Below are 18,246 nucleotides of genomic sequence, written 5' to 3'. Positions count from 1 at the left end.
AAAAATACAAAACATGCAGAAATTATGTCAGCTATAATATGACATAACACACACAAAAGCCCCGGATATACGGTAATTTAAATAGGGTATTAATTAATAGAAGAAGGTACTGTAATGTCTCTGAAGCATAAATGTGAATGCAAATTTAATGGGAAAGAATTGTTTTCAATTAGGAGAGGACAAAAATAATATGGAGTGCAATAACGAGGTTTACCGGTACATTAAATCTGGAAGCTTACATCTTAAAAAAAAAAAAATAACACAGAAAAGCTTAAAGTTATATCAATGAGTGCATTCTAAGAATTTCCTACAACCATTCACCACATACTCTTCAAATGGTCCTGTTGAAGTGCTGTTCAAAGCCACACAAGTAAACTGACATAGTGTTAAATGGGACACATCGTAAAAACACCATTATTGTTTCCCCTTCATCACACACTATAGATTCTGGGCTCTTCCAATCATGAAACTTATCATGCTTCAAAAGTCAAACAAAAGCCCTTTATATTTCTGTGAATAACACTGTATTGGAAGCTGTTAAATGAGTTTATTTCAATGGTAATAAATTATAATCAGCTCATTTCAACTGTCAAACAAATGTGAAAGCAAACAAAAAAAGTATATTATAGATATCCCTCCTCAACAGAGGAATTATTGCTCCAATCTATAGAGTAATATTACTTTGCCGCTAACATTTTCTCAGGGGTTCTGAGTTTTAATTTCTTCTCTCCTCATCCCTATTCCCATGTTTGCATCTCTGGTGGTAATTAAAAGGAGGAGAATAACCTAGTCTATACAAAAGCTGATCTATATAGGGGCATCAAACAAATTTTATATTGGTACACACAATTCTATAACTGTAAAACTGACAATGCTATATCAGAGTACAAAGAATTAACAGCACAACAGAATGCTAGCATATTATGTAGTCAACAAGTTGCTTGAAAATTACAGTAGTAGAATTATTTCCCTTGAATTAAACAAACTGTTTTTATTAACATTTTAAACAGTGCATAATTATAACATTAACTGTGCATACCATTTACATGATGTAGATAATTGTGTAATTACATGCCCTTAGAAAATATCTTAAACATTTGCACTAGTCCTTAAGCTAATACAGTAATCAAAAATTCTCTACTTTTCAATATCATGTTTAAGTTACAAGTTATTAGGTTTATGACCTTGTTATATTTTTTGAATAAGACTATGAGATTTTGACAAAATAGTGTGTGTAATTTACATATAATAATTGTTGGCTTTGGAGATGGCATTAAGATTGAATCAATAATTCATAACACTGTGACTGACAATGATGGCCCTGCATTTCAATTATTTCCGAGGGTCAAAACCCACCAGCAGTCACCATACTCTTTAGATGCTGCACTATTCAAATGAGACATCTCAAGATTAAGAGCCCCTTGGTGACAAAAATATTGCCATCAAATCATCCTACATGTTGCCAATACATTTCATAAATTTCAAAAACTGATAAACAATAAAGAAATTATGCTAATGACAGCCATAGTCGTATTTCAAAGCAGTTGATGGAGCTACAGTGTACATTCCTCCATAAATCATTTCATATTGTTTGGATCAATTGGCTTCTGAATTTATTTCTAAAAGTAAAAGGGAAAATTTAAAGTTCATGACAACTAAGAATTCTAACAACAAGCCCATGGGTCACATTGCTCACCTGAGAACATTGGTTGGGAAAAACCACAAAAAGCACAGTGTTGAAAAGTTTACAAAAGGGGGGAGGGGGCTTGAATTTTAAATTACCTGAAGATGTTTCAATAAAAATATAATGTTTTTGAGCAGAGGATTTTTAAAGATATTTCATATTTATTCCTTTGTAAAACTTTGACCCCCTATTGTGACCTCACCCTACCCCAGGTGTAATGATTTGAACAAAATTGAACCTACACTATGCAACAAAGTAGATTTTCTCGTTTCAATTTTTGGTCCAGTGGCTCTTGAGAAGATTTATCAAGCATGCCACCAATTTTTCACAATTTCTTAATTATCTCCCCTTGAATGAGGTCTTCACCCTTCAATTGAACAAATTTGAATCTTTGTCACCAAAGGATGCTTTGTGGCAAGTTTAGTTGAAATTGGCCTAGCAGTTTTGGAGAAGAAGTCAAAAATGTAAAAAGTTTACAGTCGGCCGAACATACAGCCTACAAACATAATGTGATCAGAAAAACTCACTTTATCCTGCAACTACCCCTTGCATTGACCTAATAAAGGTAACCTAATAAACCAAAGCTTTATCCAGTCACTGCCCTAATAAAGCCTCATGCATGTATTCCGACGTTCTAAAAGCATTGTGACGTCATGCATATTGCAATGTTTACGCCATGGCGTCATAGTTTCAAATGCAGAGATGTTCCTAAATCTGTCGGAAATAGCTTGTTTTGAACGTTCAAATGTAAAAAATTTTGCAGAATAAACAAAATACATGATAACTGTCTTGAAATATAAGCGATATTCGGCAAGCCTCGCCCGCTATCACGTTTTCTTACCCTCGCCCAAATATCGCTTATATTTCAAGACAGTAACCATGTATTTTATATTTAGCTTTCAGCTCAGGTGAGCTAAGAACAACAAAGGAATCGCAAAGCAGAGCACCACCTTGCAAAAGAGCATATCTATAAGCATTTATCATTTTAGCAGCAAACTAACCCCACCTTTTCTGACATGTAGTGACGTACACAGTTTATCCTACCTCCGTTGCGAGGGGATAATTATACATCACAGGGAAGTACATCTGAACTTCAGTTAATCCAACAATCTTGAGCACCCTGGATAGGCCAAAGTGAGTTGGAAGTCCAAACCACATTCTTTTAATATGTATTTTATTTCAATATTTATTAGATTAGAATCTTTGATGTCTCTAGTCTTCTTTGAAACTAATTAAGATAATGATGTAAGACTCAAAATAGCTTTAATCCAAGATTCAAATTACAAATCTTAAGAAGTAATTTAGTCCAGAACAAAGACCTGTGACTTAGTTGATTGACACTCAGAAACTTTTATGTAATACTGGTATATAACTGTTAAAAATGAAATCTTATATAAGTCTACTTAATTAACTCCAAGCTGTACTGAAATAATACCGGAAAAACATTAAAAAAACAAAAAATTCACGGGTTCTATTTTTAGTAACACTGGTAGCAACATTCACTGCAACATGTTTCTTTTACACCAGATTTAAGTTCAAATCTGTGAAGAGCTTTTAGGATTAATCTACCAGAAAAAAATCAAAATGCGTAATAAAACAGTGAAAAGGCATCATAAAGTGAAAAAAATGTTTAAGATGTGAAAAAATCTACACTTTCTAAGGATATTTACCTATGAAAATGTGCTGTTCTTGAGAAGAAGGTTTTTCATACATATATTTTTTAAGGACTTATTGCATGTTTATCAATCTTTTGATATTAAAAGCACATTGTGCTTCTCATTTTCCCTCACAGTTTATGGATTTTATGTTTTTACCCAAATAAAAATTATTGATTCAAATTAAAACCCTTTAATAAAAAATCCAAGTTAATTGGAAAGTAATCACATGACCAGGATACATTGTAGGCTACAATGGTTGATCAGCTGTGCATGTTAATTAATTATTAACCTTAATCAAATCTATGTTGGGGATGACAAACCACTGATTTTGTCAGTATGAGGTTGAATATTCCAATTGTCACAAAGAACAAGCTAATTCAGAGAATTTGTGTTCCCTGCTTAGGGAAATAAAAAGAGCATGCGCAGTTCGGGGGGTGGGGGTGGGGGGTGGGGGGTGGGGGGTCGCATCCCCCTTAAATTTGTAGAATTATTAAATGTATACATGTATATTGAAGCAAATAAAAAATGCCAATACATAAAAATTTGATTGCTTATTCTTTATTATGTGTATAGAAGATTCTTTTTATATAGAAAATTTGTCACACTGTAATGATGATTATATGAGTTTGTACAAGCAAGACGACATAACTTTTTTATTTCATATGCTGAGTACTCATTTAGTTAAAAAAAAAGTATTTTAAAAAAAAAGGATCGTCTGGGATTCAAATGCGTGGAAACTAAAGTGTTACAGACAGAAATACGGATGGACGGACGGACAGACAGACCAAAATTAATATCCTTCACTTTCAGTGAAAGCAGGGGACAAAAAAATCAGAGAAATCTGTAAACATGGAAAATGAACCCATTTATAGTTATATAAGCGAGGAAGCAGTAGCAAAGATGGAGAAACTCTCCCACACAGTATAATTATTGAATCTGTCATCTTATCACATATATTTACCTATTTTATACTGAGGTAGACTTTGTAAATTAATTTTAATTTTAAAATAATCTTAAATCAATTCATATTCTAATGAAATCAAAGAATTGTGCCACCCTACTTTTGGTATCTTTTTGGATGGGTCAGATGCTACATGTGTATTAGCAACACTGAAAAAATGTTTGAAAATTATTGTCAAGAACCCACCCTATTTTTGTCTTTTCTTGATTATCTCCCCTTGGGAGGGGACTTGGCCCTTCATTTTAACTTTTTAAACTCCCCTTCACCCAAGGATGCTTTGTACTGAGTTTGGTCAAAATTGGCCCAGTGGTTCTTGAGAAGAAGTTGAAAATGTGAAAAGTTTACAGACAGAGAGACAGACAGACTGACGGACCTTATCTCCCTTCTCATTAAAATATTATGAAGAATTTTCATTATAATGTTAAATTTTTAAAGTAGGTCAAACTTCAAGGTCACAGGGTAAAAAAAATCAAAGCATATTTGGAAAGGTCTTGTCACAGGGAATATGAAAACCCCTTCCCTTCTCCTTCAAAAGTTATATTTTTGTGACAGACTGACAGACAGATAAATGAGATTTAATGTCCTCTCGCTTCTGCAAGAGCAAGGGACAATAAGATATCTTTATGCCAAATTATGCCAAACAAAAACAGATTCTTTTGAAAGATCACAAAGTATCATACAGCAGTTGGTCCTAGGGTTTTAATACTTAACCTGTAAACTTTTTATGCCAAGGCCTTCTCTTGAGCATCAATAATTTGACCATGACCTTGGAGTTTGACCCACATTTTCTAAAAGTTCAATCTTTGTCATAGCTATCGAAAAGTTGGTGCTTGGGCTGTCATATTTCAGTGGAATAATTATTGTGATAATTCCTTTCTTTGGGAACCAACATTTTTCATCTCTTGGCCTTGGAGTTTGACTTGCATTTGAGAAAGCTCAACCTTCACTTAAAGCTGCCATTTGGGGTCATCAATGTTTCACAAAAAATCTTGTTTTTTTTAAAACTAGATTTTGTATGCTTATCTTCAATCCACATCCTTGTGAACTTTAATTAATATAAAATGAAAATTCAAATTTCTAAAGCAGTGAAAAATTCAATCTGTTTGTGAGTTTAATTTGAACAAGGTCACTTTAGCCAAACTCACAATGCAGTAGATATTAAGCTTTTAGTATTTCTAGAGGCTCCATTCAGTTTTGGGTCCAGACTCCTGGGCCACAAAATGTACTGAGACTGAACAAACTTTCAGCTCAGTCTTACTTACTTACATGTATATTCCTTTCAAGATAGTAAGCTTGAATCAAAAGTGTGCTTGTCTAAGTTTTATGGTCCAGACTCCAAGAAAGGCTCAATATATATTCTTGGAAAATAGACTTTCTACAAAAACATTAGCCTGGAATACAGACACCAAGCATAGAGAAAAGGATAAGTTCATCCTCCTGACTTCAAATACTAGTATCTCAGATCTTAAATCAGAACAGAATTGCTGTCAGTTTGTTGGAGATCATGAGGCAATGCAGATAACATGTTTGTCTATTATGCAAAAATATAAAGTACATGTTCTGAAATTGCACAAATGGAATTGTTTTTTTTTTTCCTTTTTGGAAAACTTACAGGTTTGTTTTGGATGTTTCATCAGTTTTTATCAGAAGCATGCAGTGCAGAAATGAAAACTCTCTTATATATTGGTGTGAATGGCCAAAAATCCCTGAGAACAAAGAAGTGATATATATAAGGGTATTGGTACTTCAGTATTACATTTCAAACACAATACATCATATGTTGTAAGCTTAGTCAGCAGTCTGTACATTCAAGTTAATTCCTTCTTCCTTAAACATTGCTACTGCCTTACTCTATAATCATGCCATGTACAAAACAACTTGTAATTTCCTGAAATTACTTCTAAGGCCATTTTTTATTATTCTTATTTTTCATGCTTCATTATATATGTACCGGTAATTATCACTATAATGGAGATTACTTCCACTGGCAAAAACAATCCAAACATACGTAGTATAGTTGTATATAAATTAATACATAAAAACCAGAAGTCTCTGACGAGACTGTATCTCTGGTTTGTACTTGAACATTTACAAAGGATGATAAAAGTAGCATTTGAACTGGAACCTTTGCAACAGCAATAAATTAAAAATTGATTTTTGGTTGTCATTTTCTTGGCAAGATTTATTGAAATCAGACCAAAACTGGAGGAGGAGAATCATTTTGAAAATATTTCAAAGAAATTTCTATTTTAAGTAACCAAAGTAACACCGTTCTTCCAAAGCAAAAACCAATACACGTACAAAGAATTATGGTTTTGTATTTTAGTCTTTGATCATAATGCAGAAAAGGTGCAACTTACCCTGCAAGATTTTCTTTACACTGTTGGGGATAATTTCTCCCCTTTTTTTAGCAATGGTCGATCAACTGTCTTATACGGTATTACCCCCTTATTCCAGACACATTCTTTAACCAACTGTATATTTTATCCACCTCCCAACCTTTAAAGTCATCCCTACAGACTAATCATGCCATCCAACAAATGGTTCAAAATGAGTTAATTGGTCTGTAAGACTTCTTTTGCTAAAAATGTCAAAATCGAATCCTTTCTAAAATTTCTGCTCATACGGTAAATCTATGAAAGCTCATTGATAAGGTTGAATTTTAATCTTAAAATAACTCAAAATCATGAGCTTCTGGGGGACTTCCCCTTGAATAGTCCTGATTTTAACATCGTGTTTTCTATACCACAAAGGTACAGTGCCAGTACATATTTGTGTTAGAAGGCTCGGAGGGGAAGTAACTCCTACTAACAGCAACCCACTGGTTTGATTTTGAAGCACCTGAGTCTATATAAGACAAAGTAAAGGTCTGCCCTTAGCTGTTAACTTAATAGAACTGGTGTAATGTTCATCATTTTATGTTTGTTAATGAAGATCAGCCCCATAAAAAGAACCACAAAACCTTCCCATAGGCTGATACAAGCATAATGCTCAGGCTGACAATCAATCAACAGCCATACTTATTTTAAGACAGATCTACCCTTAAGGCTTTTGCATATTATTTTGATTAATTCTCCAAAGTCTGTCATTTCATATTTAATTAGCATATCCTCTCATCAAAAATCAAATTTAACATCAAATTAGGTCAGGTTAACTTTTGGAGAAACAGCTTTAATTCTTAAAATTGTACACAATAAACGTGTGTTACAATGACTTTGATAAAGCGATAATTCACAATTAGACTACACTGCTCCAGTTGTTCCAAATGTCAGAAAATAATATCTTTCTTTAAGGGAAATGTACTTTCTAATAATATCTTATGAATTAATCTTATTCACCTTATTTTATTTTTAATTTAACTTTTTTATTAAGAATGATGTTGATTCCGGACGTCTCACGTGCCCATTCTAAGGTCATTTGAGGACACCTGGTTTCAACAGACCAGAGGATCATTTCTTCAAGAGAAGTCAAAATATTTAAAATTGATTAAATGGGGACAAAATTTTTATTTTCATACAAAATTTTAATTTCAACTCTTCAGTATTTTAGACAATTTTGCTAAATGTAATTACCAGCATGTTGTTGCTTGGAGCATTGGAAGAAAAGTATTGCTTTTCTACAATATATAAAGTCAAAATATTACCATAATCTTTTCTTTTCAAAATACCAAAGGCACACCAATAAGAAAGCCAGACAAGGCATAATAAATTCTAATAAATTTTTGTCAACAAATACCCTATAGCCATGGCTATATTTATCTCTTTTTTTGGTTATATATGCTTTGTTGATGATAAATAATATACCGTATAGATGCAATATATATTTCAGAAAAAGTTGCTTATAAATTATTATAATCATAAATATAAATAGTTATTTTAATTTATGCCAAAAGAAATTATAAGTTTCCCTTTCATATAAATGCATCCCACTCTACATATACATTTAATCTAAATTAATTATAGAGATCAACGATCACTAATAAATTTTTCAACAGGAAAAAGATACAACATAAATTTCAGGATGAAAAAGTAGGAGGATGAATGAAGACATCAAATCTGTTGATCCCAATGTGTGGTTGTGAAACAAAAATCAGTTAATGGGGATATCTGTATGCAGACCATCGCAGTTAGAGCCGATAAATCACAGCTGTATGGCGCAATATTTACACAAAAGAATTTAGATCTATATTGTATAACCCTCTTACATTTGGCAATAAAACTCAATTAAATTATTCAGTCAACAAATGTTAAATCATAAATAACAGGATTTTTTTCCTCTATTATTGCATAACAATTTTTTCTCAACTTCTACGTAGTCTAATAAACAACGTTCCATAATTAGGCAACTCTATATGTTATATCGTTTAAGTAGAATTTTTAGCGAGGATTTAATTTTGGCATTATTAGCGAGGGTGCTGACATCGCTAAAATTGAATAGCACTAAAAATTAATTGCACATTACTTGTAATAGCTTCTTTAGTTAGCATTTTAAAATCGCTAAAATTACGTCTCGTTAAAACTAAAATTCCAGTTCTTAGATAGAAATCGCTAAATTTGCGTCTCGCTAAAATTTCCACTTATACGGTATAAAGCTCTCTGTGCTGAAGAAAGCGGTTATGACTTGATTTCACGATTATCATTTCCAATATTAGTGTTGGAATCCCAATGTGTTTCATGATTGATTTACAATAATAAAACTTGATGTTTTAATAACACAGAAAGGGACACAGCAACGTGCTCTACTTCCAATCAAAAAGTATTCCTCCAGAACATTATTGATAATCTTTTTGTTTTAGATCTGTGACATTAACTATATTTGCTAGAATACTAGCTCATGATTAATAAAAGTTGCAGAAAAGGAAATCTGACTATCATGAGTTTTATTATATAGTCTACTGGTATTTATAGTCCCAATATAGTCAATAAACTCTACATACAAATGCATATGGTACACAACAAGATGAATTCACTGGATTTGAGGCCGCATTCATCCGATGATCAGTGCACTTGAAGTGTTGCTTGTGATGTCACAAAATCACAAATGTTGCTAAAAATGTTGCTAAATGTAAAATAAATGTTTGCAATGGGCACAGCCAGCTGTGTTTCTGGGCAAGGAAAACACTTTGCAAGACTTTCGCTGAATTTTAACAATTTTTAGTCCAAACAGAAATTACAACAACACAGAGAATTATAACTTTTTCAGGATACAGGATATTTTCTAAAATACCCGGTAGTGTCGTCATGCAGCCTTCAATTCTCTTAATTTATTCGAATACACACTATGATCAAAAAGTTCACGAAGTGATTGAATTACTTCAATAAAAAAAATAATATTAGGGTACATTGTTTATTATTTTTTATGTAGTCCACTCTGGTTTTAATGGACATCTGCCTCTGTTCTGCACAAGTGCAAAACAATGTCTAGGTCGTCATGCCATGCACAGTAGCGTTTTGTTCACAGCAGCTAATTATTTTTCGGAGTCTTATATTTATTACCGTACAGTTTACTTTTTATAACAAAAATAGTCCATTTGTCACAAGTTGCCAAATCTTGGCAATACTAAAACGTTCAATTCAATTTCTCGGTGATATCATAAAGGAGTGACATGCTTAAAATGGATCAAAATGTACCATTGAATTAATATTTGAAAAAAATACCAATTTCAAGCAGTGAAGAATAATAATGATACCCAAGTACATGTATACATTAATACATGTACTGTAGATCACAAAATTTTCGCGACACCTTATTTTCGCGAGATAATCATTGACTCTTGATAAGCAAGACAAAAATTTCGCAAATTGTGGTTATTGCTCTATATATTCTTAAGGAATACTATTATACGCGAGAATTAAATTTTTGCGAACACACTGTCTCGCGTAATTACGCGAAAATAAAGTTCTCGCGAATAAAAAGTGATTTACAGTATTTTAAAGCAGTCACAAATGTAAATATGGATAATAAGGTATCATTTTAAAACATTTATCAGGAAATAAATAGTAGCTGATAGCCCTTCAAGCTTTATGGAATTTGAACATGTGACCAACCCTTATTTTTATCCTGAAAGATGTTGAAAAGAATACCTTATTTTTTTACTAATCCCTGGCCCATATTCTAATGGTCAGAGCAAAAACAGTCACCATCTTAACTTGCTTTCATAGTAGACCTATGACTAACAGTTCATTACTTGGACAGACATTTACTGTGGCATCCCTGAGTGAATTTCGTATTAAATAACCTTATAGTAAGTAATAAAGTACACATTCTAATTTAGTACAGTACACAATTGACTCTATGTGTAATGTGTAGTATGGCAATTGATTTTATGTAATTGTACAGTATGTACTAAATTATTTCCCCTGATCCTCTCCACCAACTCATTCATTGGTGCTGACCCAGCTTGTACAACGACTAAGTAAAAATGATGAATAGTACTCACAGCCTTGTCCTGGTGCTGGAAGTAAATGGAGGAACAAAACATAATAACAATGGCAGAACAAAAACAAGCCAATCATAACATTTCTACTTGTTAATAAATCGTCATGTCATCAGTTATTTCTCTTGTTTACAGTCTCAGCAGTTAACTATTTTCAGTACCTTTTTTTTCTCTCTCTCTCTCCATTTTCAGCTTTAAACTTATCTTACATTTTTTTTTAGTTTTAGCTTTAAAAAAAGGATATTGTCTACTTTCAACATGCATACATAATCTTATAACTTGTCTTACTGGAACTAAAATATTTTTATAACCTAAACTTTCATTTAATTCATGACACCCATTTGGAATAAAAATTATTGAATGAGCTTTGGTTCCCCCCTCCTTACTTTTTCTTTATTTCCTAACTGAAAAAACATGCATCATACATGTTTTAAACCATTGATTTATTTTCATGATATGAAGATTGACATAATGTTTTTCATAAGCAATTCAAAATACTTAATATATCTAAAATAAAGTAACCAATTTCAAAAATAATTACTTCAACAAAACATTCTTCTCATAAAATAATTTATGACTTTTATACAAGTTCTAAACTCCTGAGATCAGTAATTTCTTTTTTTTTTATGGGGGGGGGGGGGGGTGTTTATTAACATAAAATTTAAATGAGCTGATTTATAAACACACTGATGTCACATATAATTCAAGCCACTCTTGTGTACTTTGCAAAAAAGAAAAAAAAAATGTGTAACAAAATAAAGAAATAAAAACAATGTGGATTAGCTTTAGACATATGTCACACCATGTGTGACCTTACTTACCAGGTAGATTGTCCAACATATAGCTGAGAAGCTTCTGAGTTCCGTTAGGCTGGTTATAGATATTGAGGATCTCCGGACTCAGGGGGTTCCCCTTCAAACCTACAAAACAGAATACTTAGGCTCAGAAAGAAAAGTGGCATTGCTTTGGCATTTTTGTTGTGTTCTCAAAAAATCTTCATACACTGTAATAGTAGTCCAGTGTGTATCAATTTGGTATTTTAACGTAAGAGCAGTAACTCTTGTTGACATTGAACTGTGCATTGCTGTGAAGTTGCACACACATTTTAATGGCATCAATAATAATCAAATTTATTGTTCAAAATAGATTTAGTATGCGAGCATTAAACAAAAATGCCTTGCAGAGTAAAGGTGTTTAAAGTTATTTTTTCTGAAAATATGTTGCACAGCATCAACTGCTAAAATTGTCTTTCAAGTCTTTGACAAGCAGTCACAAATGTAAATACAGATGGTATTGTAAACGCACTGTACAAACCTACTGCAGGTATATAATTTTTTTATTATACCTCTACTGTAATTACTCTATATAAAATTAATACTATAAAACTGTCTATTTCCCCGAGAAGAGACTACTGCCCTCAACTGAAGACTACTCCCTGGAAAATCAGAGCTACTCCCTGGGACTATTCCCTCATGAATATTTATTAGTAATTTTAACCAATCAAAGTGTTCAGTGGGCGGAGCATTCAAGGCATCTCGAGTCTGTGACTTCATGTTATTCGCAATGTAACTATGACATCAAAACATTTCGACATGCGATGTCAGAATTATACTTGAATTCTAGCAAAATGGAGACAACGATAATTCTTCGAAATGTCAATGAAAATACTTTTTAAAAATAATTTAACTGTTTTAGGACACAATGCATTACTTATCATACAATGTGTTAAACCGCATGCATTTGTAATTATGCCTCTACAGTATTTTTTTTAATGTCAGAATATCTGGTAAAAAAAAATTATCGATAAATCACCTATGATTGTTTCGGTATAATAAAACAGTTATGGAATGGGAACTCGGAAAATAGAAAATTTATGGTTCCCCGAGGGAGGAAACTATTTCCCACGGCGGCTTTGCTGCCTCGGGAAATAGTTTCCTCCCTCGGGGAACCATAAATTTGCTATTTCCCTCGTACCCATTCCATAACTGTATAATATACTTTGTTGCTAGAATCTATAATTACTAGGAGTGTAACAATATTCCACAATCCTCAAAAGAATGATCACAGTACAAAAACATAAATCTGTGCATCATGATACAAAAAATTTCCATCATTTTTTACCATTTCTTTTAATTCACCTATAAAATTGATATTCTTATTCTAACTTATACTATTTTATTTTCTAAGCTAATTTAATGTAACATATTTGTGTACTGAAGAAATAATCTTCACCTTTTGTGTCCTTTTACAGTGTGATAAAGAATTTCCCAGTCTACAGTTACATAGAAAATTATTAAAGGACACAGTCAAAATGTATCAAGATATGTGTATACTATACCATGATACACGTTACTGCATCATTACAACCATAATATTTACCATGCAAACTGCTTTTCCTGTATTTTAATTATTGTCTTTCAGTTAGTTAATTTTTCAGCCTATAGAGCATTGAAATAAAAGGAAAAGAACTGAAGCTTCAACTCAATATCAATTTCACTGAGAATAACAGAGAACCCCCCACCCTCTAAATTTTGGACTTGATTATTTCTTTGATGTTTTCAGAGAATAAAATGCACCACAAAAAAGTCATATAGGTTTAATAGGTGAGGCAGCAATACCTAATGTCTGTAAGTTAAACAGCTTTCCAAGCTCAAATGGTAGCATCCTGATCAGGTTGTTGTTGAGCAGAAGTTCCCTGAGTTGAGACAGGTCCCCGAGCTCAGACGGTAGACTCCTCAGCTTATTGCTGGACAAGTCTAAGTAGGTCAGCATGGTCAACCTGTTTATTTCTGGAGGGATTCTTGTAATGCTGTTCAGATTTAAGTACAGAGAGGTCAAATGCTGTAACTTCCATAAATCTGGACCAAGGTTTCTCACAGTTCCTGAAAAAAAAATGATTTGAAAAGTATCTCCAATTTCCTAAGACACCTGCACAACATGTTATGTCACTCTGTTATGTAACAATTGCAATTGTAATGCATGTACTCTCAATATAAATGTATACTAAATACATGTATTTTATTTGTCTCTTAGGATTCACATTTTGTCAAAACAGATAAACACAAGAATGCTGAGACTGCTTGTATTATGAACCTTTGTTTTGAAATTTATTTTTTAGCAAATAATAGAAATCCCACTTTGTCTCTACTAAGTTTTAAAAATAAGATTATCATAAATACAAGCTCCTTGGACAATTGTATTCATTTAACAAGAGGCCCAGGGGCCACATCGCTCACCTGAGCAAATCGGCTAGGAAAAAATACAAATCAGATCAGAACTGAAAAGTTTACTGAAGGGGGGGGCTTGAATTTAATACTACTTAGAATGCCTTCATATTAATGCAGCATATGACTTTGCTGTTCTTGATAAAAGGATTTTTTAAAAACATTTTCTTCCTATACTATCACTAATCATTGCTTTGAAGTACTTGAGAAGACGATTTTCCTATAAATTCCTATGTAAAACTTTGATCAGCCATTGTGACCCCACCCTACCCCCGGGGGTCATGATTTGTACAAACTTGAATTTACACTACCTGAGGATGCTTCCACATGAGTTTCATCTTTCCTGGCCCAGTGGTTCTTGAGAAGAAGATTTTGAAAGATTTTCCCTATATACTCCTATGTAAAACTTTGATCAGCCATTGTGACCCCATCTTACCCCCGGGGGTCATGTTTTGAACAAATTTGAATCTACACTACCTGAGGATGCTTCCACATGAGTTTCATCTTTCCTGGCCCAGTGGTTCTTGAGAAGAAGATTTTTAAAGATTTTCCCATATATACTCCTATGTAAAACTTTGATCGGCCATTGTGGCCCCGCCCTACCCCCGGGGGTCATGATTTGAACAAACTTGAATCTACACTATCTGAGCATGCTTCCATATAAATATGATGAATTATGGCTTTGTCATTCTTGAGAAGAAGATTTTTAAAGAAATTTCCTATATATTTCTATGTAAAACTTTGGTCGGCCATTTTGTCCCCGTCCTACCCCCGGGGGTCATGATTTGAACAAACTTGAATCTACACTACCTGAGCATGCTTCCATAAAAATATGATGAATTATGGCTTTGTCATTCTTGAGAAGAAGATTTTTAAAGAAATTTCCTATATATTTCTATGTAAAACTTTGGTCGGCCATTTTGTCCCCGCCCTACCCCCGGGGGTCATGATTTGAACAAACTTGAATCTACACTACCTGAGCATGCTTCCATATAAATATGATGAATTATGGCTTTGTCATTCTTGAGAAGAAGATTTTTAAAGAATTTTCCGATATATTTCTATGTAAAACTTTGGTCGGCCATTTTGGCCCCGCCCTACCCCCGGGGGTCATGATTTGAACAAATTTGAATCTACACTACCTGAGCATGCTTCCATATAAATATGATGAATTATGGCTTCCATATAAATATGATGAATTATGGCTTTGTCATTCTTGAGAAGATTTTTAAAGAATTTTCCGATATATTTCTATGTAAAACTTTGGTCGGCCATTTTGGCCCCGCCCTACCCCCGGGGGTCATGATTTGAACAAATTTGAATCTACACTACCTGAGCATGCTTCCATATAAATATGATGAATTATGGCTTTGTCATTCTTGAGAAGAAGATTTTTAAAGAATTTTCCTATATATTTCTATGTAAAAATTTGGTCGGCCATTTTGGCCCCGCCCTACCCCCGGGGGTCATGATTTGAACAAAATTGAATCTACACTACCTGAGGATGTTTCTCCATAAGTTTCATCTTTCCTGGCACAGTGGTTCTTGAGAAGAAGATTTTTAAATATGCCACCAAATTTTCATTTATTCCCAATTATCTCCCCTTGAATGAGGGCGTGGCCCTTCATTTGAACAAACTTGAATCCCCTTCACCCAAGGATACTTTGTGGCAAGTTTGGTTGAAATTGGCCCAGCGGTTCTTGAGAAGAAGTCGAAAATGTGAAAAGTTTACAGACAGACGGACAGACAGATGGACAGACAGACGGACGCTGGACAAAATGTGATCAGAAAAGCTCACTTGAGCTTTCAGCTCAGGTGAGCTAAAAATTAATGTCTAGTTTAAAATACTCATCTGCCATGCTGAGACAAAATTAACTACATGTAGCAGTAGCACTTCATTGGCATATATTCAAAGAGCTATTATATTGTATATTTAATTTAAATTAAGGGCCCTATTAACTTGGAATACCAGCATTACCACTATAACTACTTACCAGTAATTTCCAACTCAGTCCATGTGGACTTTTTTCCTGCCGCTACATCTTCGGCAGACATGAATGTATGAGTCCGTCTAGGATTGGGAGAATCGTACTTGTCATATTTGTCTCTAGGCATCTTCTAACCTGTCACACATTGATAACATGAATACATGTAGATAGTACACTGTTGGGGGCACTGAATTAGGGGGGTCTGGGATGCACTACGTTTCTTCTTCAGACCCTTACCTTTTCTTAATAATTTCAAATATTCACTTCAGCTCTATGTAGTTAGATGATTTTTTTATGTTAACCATACAATTACATTAGACTCACAGATTTTAAGCAAAAAAAAAAAAAATGCTCCATTTATGTTATTAGGTCATACTGTGCCTTCATACAAGCTGCTGTTTTGCTCTTTGTACTGATCATAAGTACACTGCCTTCTTTATTTCAGTTGAGTATACAAGATTTAGTTATTAACTGGTTATAGTTATTGGATTATTCCTTTACATTAACCCCTGAACACTTTGAGTTTGGGGAGTCTTGGTCAATGTCCCTTAACTCCCTTTACACTCTATATACTTTGGTCTTTTATTTTTGAATTCACAAGAAATTGTGCACTTTAATCAGTTTGCATCCAGCATGATCCTTGTTCATTAATCAAAATTGCCATATTTCAATTTTTCATCAGAAGTAATTTAAATGCGTCTTCACATTAATTTCCTGGATTCTATTCAAAAAAATTTTGTCACTCATTTTGAGGTGGAAAACTTATTTCATTTTGACAGTTTTCCTGTTTTTATATAAATTACCTGTTTTGATTTCCACTAAGATTTTTAATGAAACTTGAGGTACTGTGAGCAATGAGCTCACTAAATGATACCCCCCACTTCTCATATGGTTATAACTGATGACAAAGTCCATGTTTTGCTGTGGCCGGGAAATCCAAAATATGTATCAAAAAGTAAAATAGGAGGTGCACAATGGCAATATGTAATAAAGATTCTGTGAAAGTTTCATTAAATTTCACTCAGTGGTATAAGAGGAGTTAAGGATAAGAGATGGGTACCCTAAAGCGTAACAGACAGAAGGACGTACGGACAGACAGATGGACATACCGATTACAGTATACCCTCCCACTTTTCAAGCGGGGGTATAATTAAAAGAATGATCCCTTATAAGGGAGACTAACATTGCTTTATACATTAAGTTTTATTGCAAATGGTCAACATTTGATTGTTTCATGTCACTAATAAATGTCAAAATCTTGTTTTTTAAATAAACAATTGATTTCCAACTGGGGTTTTAGTAAAAAGAATTTTTACAATAATGCTAGAGGTTAAGCAGCATCAAATCAAAAGTACATGTTATATCTTGCCATGAAACTCGAGCATACTGGAGTCCTAGGGAAAGCTTTGAATATAATGAATCAAAATGACAGCAAAGAGCCTTACACCTGATAGCCATTTGCCTCAAAAATAGCATTTGAAATTGAAGTTTCCATCAGCTCAATTACAGTTTTAATTTTTAAAATGCCAACCAGTAAATATTTGATAAATTGATGAAAAAAAATCTTCAGATCTGTATTATTATACTATTTCTGTCTTTTGTCACAGTACAATAAACACAAGTTAGAATAATCTATTAAAGTATCAGTCACATTATCCAGCGATGGGGTATACAGTGAGAAACCGATGCATTTTTTATGAAAATAGCCTGGTTGCCAGCCGGACATTACTAGTAAAGGGACAGTGACAGGCCATTTGCGAATCGGTGGGGTCATCGGTAGGAAATAACTCGCAGTTAAAAATCAGCTATGTCTCCAACGATGCCCCACATCGCTCCTCATCAGCAACCCATCATTAACACATCTTTCTAGGATTGGTCGATGTATGGCCGAGCATCGTCACTTGTCCGTTGAATCTGAGGTCATCGGGGAGTTAAGTGATGGGCAATAGACATCGGCCGATCATCTGTTGATGTTCGACCAAACATTGGCCCATAGTCGACCAAGGTATGAACGGTGTTCATCATTATATGAACGATGTAATATACATCGGCCGATTACACTGGACCATCGTTTTATGATTAGCAATGCATCTCTGGGCCTTTGTGAGTCCGACCGGAAACCACGCCATTTTTATAGGAAAACGCATCAGTTGCCCATCGTATGCCCCATCACTGGATAATGTGACTGATGCTTATGGCCTACTAAGCCAATTTTGAACGATGCTGGGACATCACTAATAGGGCTGGGATGATATATCACGATATCGATATATCTATGAGGACGATACGCATATC

General features: G+C 33.7%; 1 protein-coding gene across 1 annotated transcript in view; it reads right to left on the bottom strand.

Annotated features, from left to right (window-relative positions):
• LOC134265565 (CCR4-NOT transcription complex subunit 6-like) overlaps positions 1 to 18,246 on the bottom strand; it is a 40,530-nt gene that overhangs the window by 21,065 nt on the left and 1,219 nt on the right. The window contains exons 2-5 of the mRNA XM_062747792.1: positions 15,958 to 16,086; positions 13,358 to 13,621; positions 11,561 to 11,659; positions 10,743 to 10,757 (exon numbers count right to left, since the gene is read on the bottom strand). Of these exons, the coding sequence (XP_062603776.1) occupies positions 10,743 to 10,757; positions 11,561 to 11,659; positions 13,358 to 13,621; positions 15,958 to 16,078 (499 nt within the window). The 5' untranslated portion in view covers positions 16,079 to 16,086. The remainder of the gene's footprint in view (positions 1 to 10,742; positions 10,758 to 11,560; positions 11,660 to 13,357; positions 13,622 to 15,957; positions 16,087 to 18,246) is intronic.

The sequence above is a fragment of the Saccostrea cucullata genome, unplaced genomic scaffold, assembly GCF_032062105.1.
Source record: "Saccostrea cucullata isolate Sc308-1 unplaced genomic scaffold, CSIRO_AGI_Scuc_v1 ctg296, whole genome shotgun sequence".
NCBI classification, from domain to species: domain Eukaryota; kingdom Metazoa; phylum Mollusca; class Bivalvia; order Ostreida; family Ostreidae; genus Saccostrea; species Saccostrea cuccullata.
Note: the sequence above shows the minus strand (reverse complement) of the source record. Positions and strands in the feature narration are given on the sequence as shown.